A 15,839-nucleotide genomic window follows, 5' to 3' on the forward strand; every position below is an offset into this window, starting at 1 on the left:
GCATCGTTTCCACAACGTTACGCGTGTATCACAGAACGTTGTCCAAACGCTGTGTCATTAGCTGAGATTACCCCCTACTTCCCATCCATACATCTCCCATCTGCCTCTAACCATAAGATTTCCATCCCCTTTAATTAGCACCCCCAATGATTTAGTTAGCTGAGCTTCCAAACAAAGTTGGTGACATCATAGCAGCCGTCTTTGAAACGAGCACGACTCCAAGCAATGAGTTCCACACAAAGCACTGGGGTGACAGGACCGAGACTTCTCCCATCTCAAATCCCACCGTAAACAAAAGGGGGACAAAACAAAGCTACACTGACACATGGCACGTCACGGCTCACGCGTGAACTAACCGTGAGTTTAATGAGCATTACCTGTCCTGTATACAACCCAATCCTGCTCAATCAGAGCGGATAGGAGAGGGAGTCCTTACCCAAGGGCACGAAAGGAAAACATTTAGAATGGACAGTGAGCAAGAGGTGGCCAAATGATGTGGACTAGTGTTATGGAGACTGAGTCTGAACACAGCGGGGGAGAGAGAGAGAGATGACTGCTACAGGGTGGGAGGGAACATGACCAGCTTGGATGATTTGATGCAAAGGAGAGGGACTCGGCCCAAAGCACACTCCCTGGAAAAGGAGGGGGTGGGTGGGTTGAGGAAAAAAAAAAAAAAGAGGAGAGTGGTGACATTTCTGATTGTTTATGTAGACTGGAGACATCAGAGTTAAACCCTAACTGAACAAAGATAAACCTTAAGCGATATAAAATTTTACATAAATGCATAACTAGCAACACTGCTTTAAAAAATAGAGAAACTGTTAGTGAAAAGGTCATTTTTAAGCTTTTAAATATTTGACTCCCTATGCTAATCTCTAATTTGGGGAAGTTAAAATAATTCATGACCACCAAATGAGCAAAAACCTCCATCCTGTACACGTTACAGTGCTCAAACGTAAAAAAAAAACTCCCACAAAATCTCCACTCTATACTATTTCCACCACACGACATGCTCCGAGTACTGAACATGCACCCAGAAGCCCTGCGTCAATGCAGTAAGAAGTAACGGTTATTGGATTAAGCTGGGGCCGGGATTGGCGATGCTCCACGCTGAGGAGTAGCCAAGGTTTAAGCTGCATTAGGGTAGTTCCAGCTGTAACCAGCAGTGCACCAAGGGGTTGCAGTGAGACGTCAAAGAGTGCGTTGCAAGGTCAGCGATTTGGAAGACAACCATCAGCATTTACAGACAAAAAAAAAAAAGAAGTTATTTTTACACTCCATGCTTCAAAGAGAAGGTTGGAGGGGGAGGGAGGTGAGGTGGGTTACTGCAGGTGGTGCGACTGCGTAAGAAGTTGACGTAGAGGTAGAGAATCTTCCAGGCTTTTGCGCATACAGTAAACTATTACAGGTCTGACCTAGGACGAGCACGGCTGAGTCTGATGGCAGAAAACCGCAGGGGGGCAAATGTCAAATGAATAATTTATCATGTATAATAGCTACACTGCTGCTGTATGAGGTAAGCGCTCTAGGGGAAACATAAGAATATCTACACCTTAAAACTACATTGCACTGCTGCGTAACTGGTTACCTTTTCCTCCAGTGCATCGAGTCCTACAATGAGTTTTCTATGCAATCCTATCAGCATGTCTCCTGCTGTTTTTATGACACAATGAGAAATGGCTAAAAGCAAGCAATCTAATGCATCAATGGCACCGCTCGCTCTCTCTCTCTGTCTCCTTCTCTCTTTCTTTTTTTTTTTCAATACGAGACAAAAACTAGCATTAGACTGAGTCTCACTCCTTTAGAAGAATACAATCAATCTCTAGATGAAGACATGAATTATGACCTTACTGTTCCCTTCAAGAATAGCTTTACCATCTATGAAGTCTGCATTATAATCCAAGCTATTGAGCCGACTTCATGCTGCAAAATCTAAAAAGGCAACACTGTGCCCAAGATGCGCACTACTGCAGGGAACGGCGTGGGTCATAAAACAAGCAAGGATCGAACTGGACATAAACAACCTCTTCTTAAACAGGCTGAGAGAAACGAAGTGTGATGGACTTGGTTGGTGACACGTTAATCAATTTGCAAGTGTCCTGGTCATAGAGTGCAGAAATTCTCTCTATCCGTAGTCCTATCTGAATTTGGATCATTTTAAACGTCCAAATTTGAACAAGCCTGCATTAATACACATGTTCAGGGGGGGCATTTCTCCCAGGCCTGTCAAGCAGCAGTGAAACAAAAGACAGTGATTCACAAACAAGAAGAAGTAAACAAAAAAGCAGCAGCAGCAGCAGCAGCGACAGGGGAAAAGAAGGGCGAAGTATTTAGAAAAGGTCGCTGCTTGTCCCTTAGGCGTGTCTACTTAGTAGGAAATCCTGCATCATGACCGCTTAGGGTCTCGAGAGTGCAGGATAACACCAATATTAAAAGAAGACGGAGTACGTGAGGCAGCCTGCATGAGGCAGTTGGAGTTTCTCCAAAGCTATAATGATATGAAAGAATAATTCAAACTAATAATTTGATATTTATGACTTGTTTAAAGCAGTGGGTAAGAACAGGCAATCTGCTTAAAGATTAACATATAACTAGTCCCGTCTGATTTCCTTATAACTTTTAAGATTCCTTGTTTTCCTCTGCAGTTATAAAACATCATGTACAACGGGTGTTCAAGTCAAACCGAGACTTCTGATTGGGCAGAATAACAGAACACACTTATAAGAGTAAAAACTTCCTTTATTTCCTCTACATAATCCCACAGTTTCACTAATGCACTTATTCAATCAGGGTAAAATGATTTCTTAATAATACGGAGCTCTGGTCAGACTGCTGTTCACACCTAAAACACTGGCCTCCCAGGAACTCCTTTAATGGCCTGGTTCGCGGAAACCACTTGGATCGAGAGCAAGACTGTACAGGGGGTGTGTCATTAACTCCCAGCAGAGTTCCTATAATGTCCAAGTAATGCTGTGGGCAGTAGGAGTTTGTACATTGTCCTGCAAAGACAGGACAGTTTTGATCAATCCTGGCTCTTTTTTCCATTAAAGGAAAGGGCTATAAGAGTTCCTGGGTGTACTAAGAAACCTTTCTACCTTGATGGAATCCAAGCAGTAGTGTTGCAATGAAGTATAAAGGCTTTTTTTTTTTTTTAATAACTGTGGTGTTATTATTCAGTCCAATTAAAAGTCCTGGTTTGACTTGAAGACCAATTGTACATTTTGGCATTAATGATTTGCTGAACAGGTGTGTTTTTCTACAACTGCAGAGGAAAACAAGGCATCGCCCTTTCAAATGCAATCTCAACCGTACATGGATTCCAGTCAAAATAAAAAATAAAAAAAATCCCTGCAGGTTTTAGGATTACTGTACATAATCTGTCACAGTCTGCCTGCCCACAAGGGCTTTCCCAGGCTGCCACACATACGGTATATCTGTATAAACAAGGAAAAAGGCTGCAACATCTTTTGCTTCATTTATTATTAACAGAGCATGGACAGGTGCTTTAAACCAGGTGCTTGCAAAGAGCTTAAGGCGTCACCAGAATGAAGGTGGAAGGAGAAACATGACTGAGATCAGGCACTAGGAAAATCTATACAGTCACATATCTGGAGGGGGGAAAAACCTATCACTGGATCCCTTGGTGTGTGCCGTCCTCTGCAATCGCCCTCACAAAGTAGGGCAAGCGCATAACGGCCTGGGTTTGCTCAGCAAAGCCTGAGCCTCAGCTAGGGATTAGTAAGGAGGGCTGATTCACGCATGGCCAGGGCTTTTAAATGGTTGTTACCTGGAGCTGTTAAAGAAAAAAAAAATGACAACAACACAGAAAAAAAAAACGAAACAGAATGTTAGAAAGGAAACAGGGAACAAAAAAAATAAATATTCAGCAGCGTAGTGATACTCAACCATTTCCACATCCCAATCACATGTGTATGTAAATGTCAACAGTTTTATCTTACGGGGAAATACAAACGTTTTCCCGGCTTTTTTCTTTTTTAAGACAAATATTCACTTGCATAGCAATGCATATTTGTTTATACAGAGCAAACTCAAAGAAAGGCTGACATTAATGCAGGTAAATAAATAATATAAAAAAGAAAACTACAAATGAGTGAGCAGACAGAGACAGGATGGCGTTAGAGCATGGAGAGGATGATGAGCGGGACGCTTACAGTTGAGGTCCATGTACCAGGCGGCGTTGCCGTACTGGTACTTCCAGATGGTTTGTCCGATGGAGCAAACCAGAGAGATTCCCAGCAAGCAGCCAAACAGCACCAGGATCTGAAAGTTAGTGATGCGCTCTACGTTGGACAGCTTCAGAGGAGGACGTGTGGAATTCTGAAAGCAGAGAGATAACAGTGATTTATGCAACTATCCAAATCATGAGGTAATGCAATCTGTCATGGGGTAATGCAATCCATGTCCAGGTAGACAAAGCGAGGTCAAGTTGGGCTGTCATACCAACTGGGGGGCGGGGGGGTTGTCGGGACGGTGACAGGGTGGTTATCACTGTAGCCTCGCACCTCCAGGGTTGAAGTTCTGCCTCGGGACAGTGTGTTGTTTTCAACACACTGTGTTCCTTATGCTTGGTTGGTCCAAAGACATGCAGATTAATTGGCATACCCAAATTGTCTGTAGCGTGTGCGTGTGTGTGTCTGCCCTATGATAGATTGGCACTCTTGTCTAGGGCGTATTCTTTCTCTTACCCCAAGTCTCCTGGAATAGGCTCCACACCCCCACAACCCTATACACAGGATAAGCGGTATAGAAGATGAATGGCCCCTAATAAACTCGCAAATTAAATTAAAAGCATAAAAATCTTAGGAGGTTAGCAGTTTTGTCTGAAGTCCAGCAACCATGCCACAGTTAACCTTGCTGAGTTCAGAGTTTCCCTTTATTCTGAGGAATAAAATGAGCAGCACTGAATAGCAGGAGCAGGTATAAAAAAAAAGTGTTCCCAATAAAGTTGCTAGTGAAAACAAATTAATATTGCAAACAAATGGATGTATTTTTTTATTAAAATGCCAGCTCTTTTATAATATCAAAAAAAAAGTAATTACGATCCCTCCAACATTCCCACCTCTCTTATTCACACTCCTACTTTTACACAGTACACAGACAGAAATTATTCATATTATTACGTGAAACACAGTTATGTTCAATACTTTATTTATTTGTTTGTTTATTTACTTATTTATTTTTTGCAAAAAGATAACCGAGAAAGCCTCCACTGTGCAGAGGATGAAGACAAATAAAGCATGCATGCTTCATGCACAGCAGGGTGTTCAACTCCATCAGACATCGGCATCTGCAGTCATCAGCCTCAACTGCCTCTGCAACAGACCACTGCTGTGGCATCTCGGCAAACACTTCAGGTGTTTTTAACACACCTTAGGGAAAAAGCTCGGTCAAGGAAAAGCCCTTAAATGACTTAAGAACACGCCTTAAAGAGATGAGATGAGAGGAAAAGACTCGCCTGCATGAGCTTGGTGTCGTGGCCTGTGTAGACCACGATGCCGTGCACCCACTGTGTGTTTCTGAGCTGCGCTCCTCTCAGGAGGATCTGATCCGGACCCAGTGGCACTGTGCTGCATTGAGAAATCCAGTTGTTCAGTTTCCGCAACACCACAGTGTCAAATGCAGAGGAGGGAAAAGTTTGGTAAACAATGATGCAACAAAATGAACTGGAACAAGCTGTACCAATGTGCTTACAGTTCTAAAACCCTATTAATGCTTTACCTGAAATAAAGTAATAAATAAAACTAAGCTTTAACAGATAGAGAGCAGTGATCACTCATCCAGAACACAACATCTAAAAATGTCTTGACACTCAAAGGACGTTTCCGTCATTAATATTTCAGGAACTTCTCTAATAAATCTGACTCCTCATCATCAATATTTCATATCTATGTAATACACTATTGTGAGTACTGTTCTCTCATTGCCTCACATTACCCTTTCTACACTCCCGCTGTGCCCTCCTCACCTCTGTCCATCCAGACGGATGTTGCCTACAAACTCGTACAGGTGTCTGTTGGGGCTCTCGCACTCCATACGACCTGACAGACGCATCAGACTGTCGATGTCCTTTATCTCGGAGGTGATCTGAAGGCCCTGGGGATAAATTAATAGAAATGTGATGACATGACGATGAGCTCTTCTAAAGGTCACAACGTGAAAAAGAAGTCAGGATGTATTGAATATTTTACATATGATGGACTTAATGTCAAATTTATTCTAAATGCCTCTACACTGAATTGTGCAATTATCCAGCCAGCCAGTCCTGTGGTGTCATAACACAAAGTCTTGCAGATAAAGGTCTTGATGTTTCCATTAAAGTACACATTAAACATGATCACAGTGACTTGGTTGTTGGTGCCAGGAAAGTCGATTCAAGTAATTTAGAAACTGCTGATCTCATAAATTAAGCAGTTGCTAAATAAAATAGCAATTTCATTTTGTTTTAAAAAGTCACTGTAGATTAACCTTGAAGTGGATGAACTACAACAGGTCCAGACCACATCAGGTTTCCCTGCTGTCAGCCAAGATCAGGAATCTACACGATGCCACAGTTTGCACACACTCACAGAAACTTATGGAGTACAGTATGGAAAAGTTTTTTTGATGGTTGATTATTATTATTAATATTATTATTATTATTATTATTATTATTATGCTTTATTCTGAGTAAATTGTCCTGGACATCAGCAGTTTCTTGAATATTTAAACTAAGAGTTCTGGCTCAGAGAGTGAGTTCCTGTATAGCACAATAATATTCGCATAAAATACAGTATGTATATATAACATGCATAAAAGCCTTATATCATTTGGACAATTATTAGTTAATAAAATGTCATTCAGTATATCACTCCATGAAAAAAAAAACATCTATAACATCAAGTGTTCAAGTCAAACTGGGACTTCTGATTGTGCAGAATAACAGAACACAATAATAATAGTCACATTTATTTCCCTGCTACACTAATGCACTTATCCCAGTGTTTCAAGGAAGAAAATTCTCACTACACCAGAGCCATGATTAGACTGCCTGCTTTACGCCAGAAACACTAGCCTCCTGGGAACTCCTAACAGCCCAAAACAAGCGGAAAGGGTTTGTAGCGTGATCAGGACTATATGGGGGATGAAGCAATATGAATAAATGTTCATGGGAACGACTGCAGTATTCTCTGAGCCACTTTCGCCGTGATTGACATTTATGGCCTTTTTTAGAATGTGTGCAACAAGTCTTCTCTAAATGTGAATCAGTTTTACACCATCATTCATGAAAATTTTTATCAAGTCCCAGTTTGACTTGAACAAGCCTCATCTAGTAAAAATGCTCCTTCTGAGAGAGATGACACTTATAAAAGGCAAAAAAATACTCACTTGTCTGATTTTAAGATTTGTTTCTCCATCCAGGTTTGAGGTTTCTATATAACACATTCCTTGAGGTTCGCTAAAATGTAGTAAATTGTATAATTAAGTGAAGGTTCACATTTTATTCAATTTTTTTAGTAATTATCAGGTCAACAAGGAACTTGGACACTGACAATTTGTTAGGTTACAATGAACTGGTGAAACAACCAAATACAAGATTCAACAACCAAAGATGTCAGGTGCATGACGCACAACATCAATATCTTGCTTTTTAGCAATAAGGCTTTTAAAATGTCTGCAGCTACACGTGCATACGCACACTTTGAAATCCTTTTCAATGCTGACATCTTTGTTTATTAGACAAAGTCTTGTATGAAGCTGTTGTCTAGATTAGTTACACAATCATGCGACAAAGGAGATGCGGCATAGTGGAACAGCACACAAACGCGCCAACAGTGAATGCAAAAGCGCACACCCTAAACCACAAATATACTAAACTAAATATAATATTTAAAGAAAGGTAATCTTTATATGCGACGATATCTTTGGCTACAGTGTCCGAAAGAGTCTCACTTCAAGCTAAAAATGTAATTGGTACACCTCTTCTATCCGTGATGCATTCCAGTCTTTTCTATTCTTTACCAGAACATACTACACAACGTGTACATAATACAACAAGCTTAACAAAATTGTGTTGATTTAGCAATGTGAAGGCATGCAGCCATGCATTTGATTTTTGTACGCACTACAAATTAGAGATGCATCCATTTGGTACCGGTCTGACACTATGCTCATTTGCTTAAAATTTGTGGAAAAACAATGTTACTGTATAATGCATTATGATTAATCAGGACTGATTAATTAGGAAATATAAAAGAAACTAAATAAATATATACAGTACGATGCACCCTTACATAGATATCAGTAAGTACCAAAATAATCTGTACTCATACTCAAAATAGTATCGATGCATCCCTAATAACAAATCTAACAGAGAACAGTTTTGAATAGAATATCAGGTCTTGATTATATCAGCAAGTAATCATTTCTGTAAACAAACGAAAGCCTAGTTTTTTTTACAGCTCCATCCGAGTCCAAGTTTATTGTAACCTGACCAACGAAGCCAAACCAGCAACCATCAGATCAGTGTTGTTATAATCAGCTTTGACAGCCAAGGCAGACAATCACAAAGAGAGCACAAGGCCAAAACAAACAAACTAAAAAAAAAAAGAAGAAGCAAAAAGTCAATCCAGCAGCATCCCTCCCTCCACCTGTGCACCGCTTAACACCCCCTCCCTTCCCCTGCAGCGCTCATGCAGCCCATCGCTGTTTCTGACCTGGACGACAGAATGATGAGGTCAGCTGGGAGGTGATCTCCGTTGGACGCTCGCACTACCTCGCCTACCGCCACCTTACATTACCCAGCAGTCCCCGGCAGGAAGGGAAGGGGAGAGGTGGGTGGATGGGTGTCGTAGGGGTGAAGTGGACGTGATCGAAATGAAAAGATTGAGGAAGAGGAGAAGCGCACAGTCCGAAACAAGGGGAAGAGAGACACAAAAACAAACACATGTTTAATTTGTACAGAGGAAGGAAACACAATGTCAGGATCCATGTTTCGTTCTCAAAAGCCATCTAAAAAAAAAAAAAAAAAAAAAAAAAAAACGCCAAACCAATAAATAACACGAAAATGGCGTAACCTTATAAAGCTGGTGAACTAAACGAGATAAATCATGGACGGACCATAAATCCACCTAACGCTAGCACTCTGTCGACATTTTGAGCGGGTTGACAAATGGATTTTGAGAACGAAAGAGGGGAAAATTGCAAATGCGGACACAGAGTTACTTAGTGGCAGAACACCTTGTGAAGGAAGTGGGGCTTTGTGCAGTGCGGTCAGGTCGTGCTCTCATTACCAACCAACTGCAGACCAAAGATCTAATCCTAATGTATGTTTATCACATTTGATTTTTATACTGTATGTTACTGTTTGGAGGATGCCTCACTTCCTTTTGCAGGGCGTTTGAACATGATAGGGGAGAGATGATGAATGGCCAACAGCTCTGCTTATACCAGCAGAAATGTGCACGTGTCTACCTGGAGGACAGCAGTATAGTGTCAGCAGGGACGTAATCTTTGCCATTTACTTTAACTATATCTCCCACCACTACCTGTAAGAAACACACTGGTTATTAACGCACAGGGTCACGCTGAATCTCCAGTGTCTGATGGAGGGGGAAACAAAAAGGATTTTTATTTTTCTTAAATTACAGTATTAGAGAATTTGTGTAAATCTTTCAAGGTGTTAAGGAAAAACATTATACATGTTTAATCATCTCATTGAACACAGCTGGAGGGAAAAACTGGAGCATTACATTTCCTAGCAGGTTATGATTTAAATAAACGGCTAGTTTTACATGCAAAATGAATTAGAATTTTTCCTGCTGTGATATGGATTAAAAAAAAGAAAGTATTGGTTGTCTTTCACAATTCATGGGGTTTTATCCTGGAAAAGTGTTATTTGAGGCAAAGAGCAGAATAAATAAGTAAATAAAAGGTAGCTTGTTTATGATTATGGAATCCTGTGAATCATTCACAGAAGGCGAGTTCGATTGGCAGGTGATTCTATAATTATCCGTAGCCGGGAGACTAGAGAGAGCAGATTGGCTACGCTTTCTTAGGCAGGGAGTGATTGCTTCCTCGCATATCCACATCAATCACAGTGGCACTAGCCAATAATGGGCTTCTGTGAACTCACACAATTGGAAGTGATCACATACTGTAGCACTGTTCTCTGTGTGTTGTGTGTTATGCCGCTCCCTAACGGTGTGTGAGCAACAGATGCTTAGGTTAGCCTTTCCTCCTCCCTGGTTGGTACTGTACAGTAGCGGTCACTGATGTGGGAGTGGCCTAACAGGACAGCAACAGAGTGAACCGGATATGATTAAATTAGGGAGAATATAAGAGGTGTTCATTCACGATTAATATTACTGCAAGTTCTTTAATGAATATAAAATGGTAACTGTGCAATTATTGTGGTATGTTATAAAAAGAATAGCACTTTGTAATGCGACATGACATGGTTTTCTTTGGTGCTAAATTGTGCCAGGTGTAAGAATTTATTCTTTTTTCCCCAGAGGTGTAATGACAAAATGTAAGCAATTTCATATAAGCTTTGTTAATTAAAAAAACAAATTATAAGATCGGGAACAAACTGATTTATCTCTCTAAATAATGTGCTGTATGCCGAAAGTTAGTTGTGTGTGTTGGGTAAATATAAAAAAAGATTGAAAAAAAAAGAAAAGCCGGGGATGGGGGGGAACACTTTCCCTGCTTTACCTCTCCGTATTATTTTTGTCTTGCCTAGGGCTTAAACCAATAAGATTTTTTCCTATTGTGACTTCATTTAAGAAGAGCATCTCTCCTTGCCTGGTACTCCGCCCTCCTGGTGTCTGGTGGGGTGTGGCTCAGCACTAGCTAATTTACATAAATGCTGAAACGGCACATTTAGAGAAGGATAACAGGGATTGTATCACATTATCTGAGGGCTATTTTGAGAGTTGAGAGTTGTCTGAGGCCGGTGTTAATTAGCTAATGAAATAGTAAAATATGGATCCTTTAAACCATTCAGAGACAGCTGAAACTAATAAATGACTAATATTAATAATAACATTATGTATGATATTTTTTATAAACGTTTTGCTAATAATTTTATTTAAACATGTTTAAAATACTAATTATATTTCTTTTTAGAAATGCAGGCTAAACATGCTGCCTTGCCAGCTACATCACAGTCTCCATGGTAACCACATACACGCAGTGGCCTCATTAGAGTCCTGTGACCTGTGTGAAGATGAAAGACAAAGAACATCATCCTTCCATGTCATTCCACGCGCTCTCACTCTCTCTCCATCCATCTCTGTGTTTCTCTCTTGATTCCTTGAAATGTTTCTGCTTATTTATGATGGAAATCAGTCGCTGAGATGCATTACAGTACCTTCTCCCAGTGAACAATCTCCCAGGCTCCATTTCGCAGTACTGAGGATGACATGCAAATAAAATGCAAGGGGGAGGGGGGAGAAAAGAGAGAAAGAAAGAGAAAAAAAAAATTAGCCTATTTTATCTCATAAAACTATAATAAAATTATATATGAGAAGCGTTCAAGTCAAAACAGGACTTTTGATTGCGCAAAATAACAGAACAAATTTATGTAAAACCTTCCTTTATTTCTTTATATAATCCCCTGCTACACTAAGCACTTATCCCAGTGTTTCACTAGCACCTGGATAGCATAAAGGTAGAAAGTTCTCTCAGTACGCTGGAGCCATGATCGGACTCCCTGCTTCAATCTAAAAAGTCTGGCCTCCCAGGAACTCCTTTAATGGCTTAAAATTGTGGAAATGGGTTGAAGCAAGGTCAGGACTGTACTCGCATTAACCCCCAACCAAGTCTCTGTCACATGCAAGTGGTGTTGGTAAACGATTGTGTGTACACTTCCCACAGACTTGTACAAGCTGCCGAATTTTCATGGATCGGGCGTTCCACTCGCTGATAGTGATGGTAAGTTTGAATAATTTTTGTGACTCGGTTCTTTAAATCTCGTCCATTAAAATGAATGAATCTTTTTTTGAGTCATTTAGTTCATTTCATTTTTTTGATCAGAAATAAAATATTATAATCAATAAGCATTTCTAAGCATTTCACTGCATATCATACTGTGTATGACTGGGTATGTGACAAATAAAATTTGAATTTGAATATGTCTACATACACAAATTTTAGCTGTAGTTCCATTAATGAAAATATTACAATTCAGCTAAGGACATATTATGATAAACAGAATGAGCAGCTCACCTCTCATATCTTTCAGTCTGAGTCGTTCGTTTCTTTGAATATATTGCACCGCATAGCGTCTATGAGTCACGTGACAAAAAAACGAACGACTCGGACTTGAAGACTCGTTGAGAAGAACTTTTCAGTTCTGTTTCCTGTGTACTGCACTGCATAGCGTCTATGGAAGTCACAGGACAAAAGAACGAATGATTCGGACCGAAAGACTCAAAAGTGACTACTCATTTCTGTTTTCTGTACATAACCTAGGGAGGTTTTGCGATGATTTGCGCATGTGCGCCCAGTAGAAAATGAAAGAAACACTCCGAGACTACTCGTTCTTCTGAGTCACGTTAAAGATTCGCTCAAAAAGAACAAATCGTTCATGAACGACCCATCACTACTTGCTGAACTGTTCACGAGAATGACATGAGTGCGCTTCGAGCCTTCTCGGCCAGGATAGCCATTGATCGTATGGCCTTCTTTAAAACGTTTCACATGTTTAGAGTCTCATCATCGTAGAGCGCTTGAAGTCTTCTGGAAATGTAAATCCGTTTCATCCCTTTTATCACAAGTTCTGGTTTGACTTGTACTTAAAGAAATGAATACATGGGGGCTCACCTTGCGTCTCTTTCTTGTTCACAACGTTGTCGGCTTTGTGTCGTTTCTGTAAAAGAGAATTTTTTTTTTTTTTTTTAAACACACTGTGTACGCCATAATAAACTGTCCGCATGTGTACAGCTGGGCAATTAATTAAAAAAATAAATGAAACCAGCAATCAGAGCCTCTAATCAATGCAGTCTTGTTATATTTTATATTGTTATATTATATTTACAGAACAAACCAAACCAGTGAACTACTGTATGAGGGCAAAAAAACATGGAGGAAAAAAAAGCAAATAAATAAATAAACAACACAAAATCATTCATTAATCATAATCATGGTACAATGTTCAATTAATCATGATATTGATTTGAAGTCAGCAGTTAATAAAACGCAATGAGAGCAGATCGCCGGAGATGCCTTGCACAGTGTTACAGTTCTGCGCTTGTTTCAGATTAGTCTCAGACTCTCATCCATTTGTGTTTCTTCACGTCTGCACACATTCAATCTTCTATTCATCCATTCATTCTGATGATACTTGGCCATGCATTCATTTCACCGCATATGTGATTGTGCACGATCTCAATGTTCAGTGATACGAACTCAGACTGCTACCGAACAGCCGGAGACATGAATATAATTCAACGGCCGAGAGGGAACGTGACGAAGAGGAGGTTATTACACGCAGCATGGACCTTACAGCTATTTGGAGCTTTTCTGATTAGGGAGAAACTGAAGCTGTGAGGACGGAGGCACATTTCTGCTCCCTCTCGCTGCACTCTGAGAGCTTTCTAATTACCACAGGTTGCCATGGGAGCATCACTTTCATCCTCTCTCTCTCTCTCACTCAATCTTCCCTCTTTCTCCCTCTCACAGACCCCCATCTCGCTCACACACACACACCTCTCTTTCTCTCCATCGGGGTTGTATGGAATCATAGCCCCCTGCTTGCTACCGCAGAGCGTAATAAACATTCTGAATCACATGGCTTCTCCGCTCACTGCGCAAGGAAAAGTCAAAAGTTAGACCCCCCTCTCACAGCCCATTCATCTTCTCCCCGACATTTACTGCAGTGCTGGAAACACTCTCTCCCTCCCGTTCCGCCTTCCCTCCTCACCCTCCAATTTTCAGCCTCCCTCTTGCTCTCAGTGAACAATCTTTATACCTTTCTTTCTTTCTTTCTTTCTTTCTCTTCCTCTTTCTTTCCAAATATGTCTGTCTGTCCCTCTGTGAACCTCTCTCCATCTGTCTCCGTACAGATCTACAGTATGTGCATTTCTTTATCCGATTCAAGGGTGTCCTCTGTATCCGACGGTCTCTCTTCCCATCTCCCTCTCTCAAATGGTGTCTGTATCCTCCTGTCTCCATCAGTCATTCTTTCTGCAATCTGCTTAACTGTTTACCGCGCTGTCTCTTTCTGTTCATTGCGTTTTCTTTACATCTACTGCAAAAAGGCTATTAAGAGAAAAGCAAGCCAGTTTGTGACTACATTACTATGTTACATTTAAACAGTGTGTAGGTGTGGGTGTCAGTATGAGTGTGTATGTTTGTATAAAATCTTTCGACTTTCGAGCCTCATCTTTGTTTCAGACTCTCAGACAGACACAGAAGCGTGACGGGTCAGATTATGACCAACTCTCTTGGTTATTTTACTGGAAAAAAATATTAAAGACTATTATATACAAAGGTGAGTCAATAATTTATCTGCACTGTAGAATTTATTCAATTACATTTTTAGAAAAGACAAATACTTTCATAATTCATAATTTTTAGACATAATCTCCTTGCTTTTCAATAAACTTTGCCTGTCGTTCGTATTTCCACATTAAATAATATTTTAGGCTGAGCTGCGAGCCACAAATGCACAGCTGTCCTCACTTATTCTTTAGAAGACGTCCTTGTAGGGCTGCTGTTAGAGGACCAAACAGGTGAAAGGGAACAAGATCAAGACTAAAGGGAGGATACTTTAACATCTTAATACGAAGTTCGACACTCAAGATCACAACGCCCTTCCATAGCAGTCCTCTGCGTTTAATCTGAAGTTTAGGCTTAAACACTAAGTGTCTCACTATAACGAGTGTTGTCGATCGTCAAATCTTTTTTCTGATAAAGTTCCAATACTGGCCTTTGAGAATCACAAAAAACTGTAAGCACCAATTTTCTAGCTAATGGTTGACTTCTGAACTGTTTTTGAGTCGATATTGAGGACGTTTCCGTTCTCTACTCTGTTCTGTTCACTTTCAGGCTTGTAGTGATGAATCCGTGTCTCGCCACTAGTAATGCTTCTCTTTAAGAAACTTTCACTTTCCTTAGAGTATTAGGCCAAATCTTGTTTGCAAATATCCAAACCCTTCTGTTTATGCTCTGCTGAGAATGGTTCCAGCACCTGGTACACCCCCGGACCAGAAAAAAACTAATCCCTTATTCTTTTGTGCAAATCACAAGTGGGGCGTCCATTTTTGTTTGCAACGCAGTTCCAAATGAACTCATGTAACACGTTTATACCTGCACAGCAGTAATAGGGAGACAGTAGCCTTATATGGAAAGAACTGATAAGACAGTGCGGCCAACAGAGGTTTCAGTATAACCAGAGTGGGGATACATTTTTTGATTCCCCTCGTATAATATATGGAATTTAATATTAAATTTCCCTAATGCTCATTAGTCTGACCTTATAAACGTCTCCTGCCTATCAGAGGAAACCCTGTGCTGGTTAGTCTGACCACAGGCTCCAGTGTGGCGTGATCCTGTAGGTGCCTAGACAGATCCATAGCGGAGATCTCGGGGTCTTCGTGATCTGGCTTGTTCAGAGATCTGCAGCCTGCTTCGTGTACCGTTCAAGATGAATTACTTAACAATAAGAGTTCCTGAAAATGTCTTACAGAACACCTTTCAAACCTGGCTATTTATATTGCGATATACACTCAATGAGCACTTTCAATTATTTTTGGCTTGAATCGCACAAAGTTTTGGAAGGCACTGCTTTAAGGTTCTGGTTCATGGTGACATGGTCATGGTCCACCTCCATTAGA

At 40.5% G+C, this 15,839-nt stretch overlaps 1 protein-coding gene across 3 annotated transcripts in view; it reads right to left on the reverse strand.

The window, feature by feature from the left end:
• The window catches only part of atp8a1 (ATPase phospholipid transporting 8A1), a 140,153-nt gene that overhangs the window by 84,630 nt on the left and 39,684 nt on the right, over positions 1-15,839 (reverse strand). For 2 of the 3 annotated variants that reach the window (XM_053505567.1, XM_053505566.1), the window contains exons 5-11: positions 12,826-12,871; positions 11,372-11,412; positions 9,472-9,545; positions 7,387-7,456; positions 5,987-6,114; positions 5,477-5,588; positions 4,173-4,338 (exon numbers count right to left, since the gene is read on the reverse strand). In XM_053505567.1, coding sequence (XP_053361542.1) covers positions 4,173-4,338; positions 5,477-5,588; positions 5,987-6,114; positions 7,387-7,456; positions 9,472-9,545; positions 11,372-11,412; positions 12,826-12,871 — 637 coding nt within the window. Of the gene's footprint in view, positions 1-4,172; positions 4,339-5,476; positions 5,589-5,986; positions 6,115-7,386; positions 7,457-8,714; positions 8,789-9,471; positions 9,546-11,371; positions 11,413-12,825; positions 12,872-15,839 lie in introns of all 3 variants that reach the window. The other variant, XM_053505565.1, reaches the window with a different exon arrangement.

This window comes from Clarias gariepinus, chromosome 10 (assembly GCF_024256425.1).
Source record: "Clarias gariepinus isolate MV-2021 ecotype Netherlands chromosome 10, CGAR_prim_01v2, whole genome shotgun sequence".
Classification (NCBI taxonomy): Eukaryota; Metazoa; Chordata; class Actinopteri; order Siluriformes; family Clariidae; genus Clarias; species Clarias gariepinus.